This window comes from Aedes aegypti, chromosome 2 (assembly GCF_002204515.2).
Source record: "Aedes aegypti strain LVP_AGWG chromosome 2, AaegL5.0 Primary Assembly, whole genome shotgun sequence".
Lineage (NCBI taxonomy): Eukaryota > Metazoa > Arthropoda > Insecta > Diptera > Culicidae > Aedes > Aedes aegypti.
The window spans coordinates 362964136-362973042 of NC_035108.1; the positions used below are offsets into that span (position 1 = coordinate 362964136).

The window sequence follows — 8907 nt, forward strand, 5'->3', positions numbered from 1 at the left end:
AAAATAACTATCGAAATGTCAAATTTTAACTAAAAGTTAAACGAATTGGTGAAACGGTTCACAGCCTAAGAGATCATTCTGATATTACGTAACGCAACAGGGGGAGGGAGTCTGCCGTAGTATTCATACAAAACAAAATTCCGTACAAAAGCTGTTACGCGAGGAGGGAGGGAAGGGGTCTAAAATTGACAAATTTTGGTTACGTAATATTTGAATCATGCCTTAATAGAAATGTCAAACGCTTCGACGTCACGTCACGTCTTCTTGATTGACACGTCTGTTTTCTCGGCCTTGCTTGCCTTTCGCCGGTTTTGAGTTCCGACAGCAGCAGCAGAATAATTACGGGCATAAATCCCTGACAATTTTAGTTATTTTGTTATCAGGAGCAGTGAGTTAAAGGTAAAGCGCTTAATATCCTCTTAAGCATTTTAAAACAAATCAATATTTCATTTCGTAGATAGAAAAAACCCGCACTATGACAGAATACGCAAAGCAATTTATGCTGCTTCTGATGAACGAAAAATGTTACGACAATTACTTCGTAGACTTTGACTTCTTCGATGGTAAGTGGGCTTTATTTTTAGCTTGATTAGAAGAAGGGGCAAAGAAGATAAAATTGTATCCAGGGCGTACGATTAACGCTTTGATTCTTCTCTCTTATCAGGCGATTGCTTCAAAGCGCTGCTCAGCAAAGGATTGGGAATTGGCATCATTGCTGGATCGGTACTGGTGAAGGTTCCCCAAATCACCAAAATTTTGGCAAACAAATCGGCCAAAGGCATCAACCTCTTCAGCGTTTGTTTGGATCTGTTTGCCATCACTATCCACATGGCATACAGTTTCGTAAGTGAATTCCCCTTCAGTGCCTGGGGAGATACATCCTTCCTGGCCTTGCAAACAGCGATGATTGCTTTCCTGGTTCTGCATTTCGGAGGAGCTCCCGCCAAGGCAGTCGCTTTCGGGGCGGTTTATTCCGCGGTCACATACGTTTTGATGGGAGGCCTCACACCGTTGAAATACCTTTTGATTGCCCAAGGGTTTAATGTTCCTATTCTGCTGCTGGGAAAACTGTCACAGGCATTTACCAACTACAAGAACGGAAGCACTGGCCAATTATCGGCTGTGACTTGCTTCATGTTGCTGGCTGGCTCATTGGCACGAATCTTTACATCGATCCAAGAAACCGGCGATCAAATGATGATTATCACTTACGGATGCTCATCGTTTGCCAATGCAGTTATCGTAATGCAACTGCTCTACTACTGGAACTCGGACAAAAAATCGTCCGGAAAATCTTCGCCAAAGAAGGCCTCTAAGGCCAAGGCCAAGAAAAGCGATTAGTCAGCTTTACCGATAGGGAGAGGATAGACATCACATCTAAAAGACGACAACAGAAATTCCGTTTTAGTAGAAGTACAAAAACAAATGCTCCAACTACGTAGGTAATTTTAGGCCAGGAGTTCAATTAACGCTGTTCTCTAAGACATTGCAATTGTTTTTTGGCTCCACATTTAGGTGTCGGTAACTGCATTTCTCCTTAGTCAGGCCAGTAAATTTGACTACTTCAGAAGTGATGTAGGTTTTTGCAGATAAGCATGACTAAAATAAGACAAGAGCGTATGTTATATGCTTAGCTAATTAAATGCAGTTGGTTAAATAAAAAAGTAACGAGTTAATTAAGTGTACCAATACATGGACTGATAAAGAAAAAGATACCCCTGCAAGTACTGAATAACACATCACGAGTTGAGTTTTTTTTTTGTGCTGGGAAGGTCACAGAGGCGAAATGACAATCGTATTTGCCTGATTCAACTTTATCACCCCTAAAGCCATTTTACGAGACAGTCGGTTGACGTTTTCTGGCGGGCCGCTCATTGTTATTGTTTTAAAAACTAGCATGATATGTGAATGGCGCTGGTAAAGTTTTTGTTGGTGATGACATTTTTGTTCTCCTTCTGGCTATTTTTCTACGTGGTTACATGTCTGATATTACCAGTAAATAAAATAAATTCATCCCTGCCTGCTGATTTTAATTTTACTGGGGAAGATTGAAAAGCTCGTTGCACGCCATTAATAAATGAGCGCCTACCAAATGTGGCGCTAGAAAAAACGTAAATAAATGGGCCCGCCAGCAAGTTTCAAAGCTGGTAAACAAACAAAAAACATACACGGAGAAATTGAAGTACTCAAAAGTGAGTTCATTCCACTCAATTCCGGGGGTTCGTGCGTTAACCTAATTTTGAGTTAATAGGGTAGAAGTTGTTTTCATTTGCAGCCATGCGAAAAAATACCTACTGGCTAAGTTATTTTCACCCAACCGGCAGATCAAATAACTCAACTGCCAGTACTATGCCACTTACTCAAATTTGAGGTAACGCACAAATGTTCGGTTTTTGGGTTGTTTTGCTCTTCGCTCTCTGACAACAATAGAAGGAGCGAATGAAATAGGGAGAGAAAAATAACTCAAAAGTAAGTTAAAAAATACTCAAATATGGATTTTCCGTTTTCTCCGTGTATGATTCGATACGTCTCATAAAATGGCTTATTCTTGTTTACGTTCGAATGCGCTTTCGATCGAAAACCGTTTTGCATTCTCGTTTACGCTACCAAAATCAGATGGGCCATGGATTCGAACGAATAGGATTCGATCGAAAGTTGGATCCGCCGTAAACAAGAATGAGGGTGTATATTTTGTATGGCCCAGCTCAGTATGGGAGAAAAATAAAGTTGTATGATTCCACGGGGCACCCTCCAGGATTATTTCTTGGGGTTAGAGGAAGCCTTTCTGAAAAATTCAGCTCATTTGGTCGTTACATGAGTTGGCGCATTTGAATTGAAGTTAATATGGGATTTTCAGCTCAAACATATGAGCAACAGCACATCATCTACTGTTTGGTTCAGGAAAATTGATGTATTGGACCCAGAATGTCAAAAACACTACTTGATATAATAGCGAAGAATATTGTAGAAGATTGTACCATGATCAAAATTAAAAAAGTTGGTGTTTTAACCATCTGAAGTACATCATGCAATGGACCAGTGCACGAGTTCACCATTTGACGTTTGAGCGGTGCCGAATTCACTGGTTTCCATGGTCACATAAATAACACGGCACCGCTAAAACGTCAAATAGTGAACTCGTGCATAGGTCCATACTGCTTGTATTTCTTCAGGCTGTGAACCGTTTCACCAATTCGTTTAACTTTTAGTTAAAATTTGACATTTCGATAGTTATTTTCCTCTCAAATGGTTAAATTGAACTTCGCGGTCGGCCCATTTGAGATTTGACAGTCGAATAGTTATTTCAGAACGAAGCTGACAGATGGTTAGTTATTCTCAAATTCAAGGGAGCAGAAAATAACTTCCGAACTGTCAAATTTAACCATGCTCCAGAGCTGGGTTATTTCTAACCGGAGGGGAAATAACTATCGAGCTGTCAAATTTTAACTAAAAGTTAAACGAATCGGTGAAACGGTTCACAGCCTCAACATAGCTTGGAGGTAACCACTAAGCGCATCATAGCCACCTATGACGCTGGGCGAGCGGGGAACATGTCGCATGCATATAAGTGACTGTACGGGAGTGCTGATTTAAGCCTAACTTTCAACAACTGAAAAAGTAATGAAAATGAGATTAAATCCAGATACAACTTTCTGCAATTATGTTCATTAGGGTATCAACTAGTGTATTTGTCATTCTGGGCTTATTTGAACGCGAACAATCAGTATACGGAACGAAACAGTGACATAGAATCAATTTTCAATATATTTGAGACGAATATTCCATACAAACTTCATATCGATTGCGCCAGCTGGTGGAGCAACCAATTGAGTTGAAATTTTGAGAGAGCGTTTTTCTTACCCTAAGGCTCATATCTAGGGGGTGCCCCGTTAAGTTTTACAACATTTTTGTTTAAGGGCCAGTCTATTAATTATCTTGCCATTTAGGGGAGAGCTCTGTTTGGCCGGACAGCCTCTATTCTAGGGGTTTGGTACCGGGAGTACCGGTACCGAAAGTACCGGTAATACCGACCAATTTTTGGTACCGAAATACCGGTACTGGAAATCACTGAGTACCGGTACTTTCGGTACTGGTGAGAAATCTAATAATCGTTTTAATCAATAATTTTCTTCACAGTAAATTTGTACGTAAGTATGGTAAACTTCGTTGATGGCGAACTTCTCAGATCAAGGATCAAGGAACGTATTTGCTTGTTCTAATCATCTTTTTAGCACTAAGGATGGTTTATCTCCATACATAAAAATGACATGCACTCTCGTTTTTTGCATTTTGTTTCCGTTAAAAACATGTTTTAGAACATTTGAATACACCTGAGCTTGAAGTTGTTGAACAGAAAAGGTTCAGCAGCTCCTATGATTATCGAATGCAAATGAAGCTGCTCATGTTGCTCAAGCTTACTATCTAGACAACTAGGTACAAATATAAAGAAAGGTTTCATGATATTCAAGCATTTAAAGGTGCTTCAATTATGGCACAAAGATTGATAGACATTGTTTGGAATAATGCGTGTATTACGAGTCTGCCAAGTTCAAAGCGAAATATTTGTTGACATTTCACGATGAATGGGCAACATCCGGAAGTACCCAGAAAGAGCTTTGTCAGTGTTCGAAAGTTTTGTTACAAAAATACACACACATATGGCAGTTAAACTTTGAACATTGAACATGCTTGCTGTTTTAAATCCTGCTTTATCAGTCAAATGCAAGGTGTTGCCATAAAAATGGTCCGTAAATTATTCATGTTGAACGATTTTCCATTACACATACAGTATTGAGTATTTCATGAGTTTTGAATTTCGGACGGTTTACTCATTACTATTTTAGAATCATATTTTGTTATAATTATAATTCATGAAAATGCAGAACTTGTGTTGATCAGCGTATTTGACAAATTTGCAAATTTATTTTCGAGTACTGTATGCTTTATATTTATTGCAAAATAAAATTTTCCGGTTAACCAAATATGTTGCTGCTGCCACCGCTTCGGCCCAGAACGACTTCGGTGGATTCGCTTCAAACAGCAAACATCGAGCCCTCTCGACAATTGTTCGGTTCACGCGCTCCGCCAAACCGTTTTGCTCCGGGGTATATTCCGTTGACGTCTGGTGCCGGATGCCTAGTTACTTCAGTCGTTTCTGGAAAGACTTATTAACATACTCCTTACCATTGTCTAGTCGCAGAATTTTCAACTTGCATCCGGTTTGCCTCTCAGCCAGACTGTGGAATTCATTGAACGCTCTTAGTACTTTGGCCTCGGACTTCTTCTCCAGAAAATAAACGAATATGCGCCGAGCCTTGACATCTGTAAATGATACGTAGTACCGACTTCCGCCCAGGGACGTCTCCTCCATGGGGCCACAGATGTCGGAATGTACCATTTCCAGCACCTCGCTGACTCGATGTCCTTTCTTAGGAAATGATAGACGGGATTGCTTCCCCATCGCACATATGGTACAATTTCCGGTGGTCGTCTCGCTAAACTGGATACCAGAAGCTAAGTCTTCCTTCAGTTGCTTCAGACTGCCGAAGTTCAGATGTGCCATTCTTCTATGCCACAATTCCATACTGCTCGTCGTGCATGCTAACGATGAAGCTGTTGTCGTTTTCTCCTCGAATCGAAACAGGCCTTTCTCCGTATCATGGCATCCCGTTGCTATGACGGTACCTGACGGATCGATCACCTTCACACCGCCAGCAGAAAATTACACCACGTGACCACGGCGAACGATTTGGCTTACCGAGAGGAGGTTATTGGACATCGAGGAAATGAGTTTCACATTGTTCACTTCTATCGGTGGGCACTCGGGACTGCACTTCGCTTTCAGTTTTGCCGGACCAGTCGCAACGATGTTCATCGCCACTTTGTCTGCTGCCATTACCGTACCGCTTGCTATCCTCGGATTCACCAGAAGGTTGCTGTTGTTGGTGAAATGGTCCGATGCTCCTGAATCGAAATACCAGGCTTCGGAATCGACACTGTGATTTGTCGATAAAACGACATTGAACGCTGATCCTCGGTTTACTTTGCAATTTTTAGCGATGTGGCCAAGCTTCCGGCAGCGCTTGCACCTGGGACCTTTTGGTTGCTCAGCTGACCCGTCGGTTGCGCTTTGCTGCTTTCTCGCCGGTGGGCCCCGTCGTCCAACGAACGCTGTGTTGTCAGTCGTCGTCTGCACTTCCCGGAGTAATTTGGTTTTTATGCTGTCGCCGGTGATCGCGGTTCCGGAGCTCTCAAGTGCCATAATTATGTGCTTATACTCCTCCGGCTGTCCTTTAACAGCAAAGTTCCTACTCATTCTTAAGAGGTTTCGAAACCAACGCCTCGCAGCTGATGAGCGGTGGAAACAATCTGGGTAACGTACGTGTCAATGGAATTGCACGAGTCCAACGTCGTTGAATCGTTGTTGAGTCGTTGAAGTCGTTGAGCTTCCTGAGCAGGCCTACACGCCGGGTTAGACCGGTGTCCTCAAAAGCTGCCTCAAGCTTCACCCAAGTTTCTCGAGCAGTCTTCGCGTCCTTCACGTGCACGTAATTAACGGGGTCGAGTAACAGGCTTATTTTAGCACGAGTCTTCCTGTCCTTTCGTGCGTCCACATCCAGAAATGTTCCGTCAGGATTCGCTATCGGTTTCACGGCTTCACGGGATTTGGGGTTGCGCCTGGATCTCCGATTCCGCTTCTTCCTGCTTCACTTGTGGACATGGTTAAAGTTTTCTTCACTTCTTCATAAGGCCCATAACCTTTTAGAAAGAGCCATAGGAAATAACTTCTAATTTGGTTGACGTTTTAAGCTAAGTATGCTGTTCCGCTCAAGAAAAGTAAAAAATTCTGCCCAAGAAATGGTCAAGAAATTTCTCACAGTGAGCTCCATTTGAATTGACATTTCTTTTCAACTGCGTACTGCGATCAAAGAAAAATGCTTTTCTTGAGCATTTCTTGCAAGAAATTTCCCACGCATCGAGATAGGCGATTACTTTTCTGTTGAAGTGCATACTTCGCTTTAGAGTGGAATGAAAATTTTTTATTTTACATAATTCAATGCATACTATGTTTAATGTTCTTATATTCTAGTTCTGCACGCCTACTATTACTGACAACAAAAACAACGATTTTCGGAACATCGATTCAAAATCGCCCAATGCTAGTAGATACCCTTTTTGAAGTGCGTTACTAGTTAAGATCTACCATATTATTTTCTTGTTGTATCTATTCTTGTCAATACTTATAAGTTACGGTTGGAAAAGTATAAAAAACGAGTCACTAAGAGCATGTATACGATGCGACCTGTCTTGGAATCATCCAAGAATTGTTTCAACGATTTTTCAGGAATCTGGTGAGAGTGATTGAATGCTCACTGGAATTAATCTGTGAACATCTACAGGCAGTGTGCAGGAGGAGTGTCCTTCGGAAGGTAAGTACCCAAGCAACAAAAAGTTCGTATATTACTTAAGTAGTGAACTCAAACGTTCACGCTACTTAACTTTTGAGTTCCAAAGAAACTATATCGCTGAATAAGTGAACATAACGGATACTAACAGAACAGAAAGTAACTCATGCACTCATCAATGACTAGAAAGTTCAGAACAAGTTCGAATCCAACTTTTTCTCTACTCTGTGGTAAACATCATTCTATTTGAGCAACTTAAATGAACTTTATGTGAACTCAAGTTCGGTTAATTGAGCATAAGCATAAGCATAAGCATAGATGACCGAATTGTAGTAGTTGCTACTCCGTGATTGACCAGAACAATCGAAATTGCACAGAGATTTAATGAATGGGGCTTGGGATTAGCTTACCATTCTCAATGTGCACAAATCGAGAGCTCAAAATTTAAAAGTCAATAACGGCGCCGGCCACGTCCTTAAGGTCATCGGGCAAGGGAAAGAATGTTAGTGTGACTACCGTTATTACTAGAGACCAAGATCACCTCTGCATCTCCACGGTTGTCATGGAAAGGATATTGGGTTAGTGGGATAAGGTAGAGATCTGGGAGTCACCAATGTTTGGTGATGCGATCCAAGATATATTCATGCCTAACTGGATTCGCGATGTTATTCGATAATCGCATGTACGCCCAACAAGTTCATCACTCGCCCCCGCAAGAGCAAGCGACGCTATCAATAGAGCAAACACTACTAACGATCCGCGGCACTTTTTCATTTTCCTACGCGAACGACGCGTGACATGTTTGATCCTGTCTTCATCGCCCGCCTCCGCAGGAGCAAGCGTCAAGATCGAAGGATCAAACGCTACTCTTATGTGAACTCAAGTTCGGTTAATTACTTGAAAAGTGAGGTGCTTAAGCCAAAACATGCCCTTTTATCCGAACTTTTGGTTGTTTGGGCAGAGCCGTTGGACCCGAGATGAAGTAACCCAGTGTAAACTACGTCCGACGCAGAACTTGGCCAATCTTCGACGATGACCACAGAACCTCGAGACTTACTTCCCGACGACTTCCCGGAATCACAGACCCTACGATAACTGGGGGTATTTCGGATCGCATCACAAAAGCGAACTAGCTCGTTTGCTTGTTGTAACTAAACTAACTAAAATTATTTCACCGAAGCGTTGAAAACCCCCAAAATGAGAAATAAATAAGTATTGGTTGCCTGCCCGATAGCACCAGCTTCCTAATAGATTTACACCAGGGTTAAAAATCTCGTTAATTAAGCTAGAAAAAAGTAATTGCTTTGACTTATATCATTTTCGAAGTCTATGGAATTTATGAATTCTTATTTATTTAAGCATGAATCATTGGTAGACTTATAAATAATCCCTAGACAACCACATACATACATGCAATGCTTATATGTGCGTAATTTCACGTATAAGACATAATCAAAGGTATTAAACGAGGCGATATGCGTGCATTTTTTATGATGAAAAA

The 8907-nt window shown here is 41.4% G+C and overlaps 1 protein-coding gene across 1 annotated transcript; it reads left to right on the top strand.

Moving 5' to 3' along the window:
- Window positions 1-242: 242 nt before the first annotated feature.
- LOC5570821 (mannose-P-dolichol utilization defect 1 protein homolog) lies at window positions 243-1676 on the top strand. The gene is made up of 3 exons (XM_001653283.2): window positions 243-399; window positions 458-563; window positions 665-1676. The coding sequence occupies exons 2-3, from the start codon at window positions 476-478 to the stop codon at window positions 1339-1341; spliced, it is 765 nt and encodes a 254-aa protein (XP_001653333.1). The 5' UTR covers window positions 243-399; window positions 458-475; the 3' UTR covers window positions 1342-1676.
- Window positions 1677-8907: the final 7231 nt, after the last annotated feature.

Excerpts from the sequence above, each read along its gene's own strand:
- LOC5570821 (XM_001653283.2), top strand. The coding sequence starts at position 476 with ATGACAGAATACGCAAAGCAATTTATGCTGCTTCTGATGAACGAAAAA. Across the intron at positions 564-664 it reads AGACTTTGACTTCTTCGATG|GCGATTGCTTCAAAGCGCTG; the intron begins GTAAGTGGGCTT and ends CTCTCTTATCAG.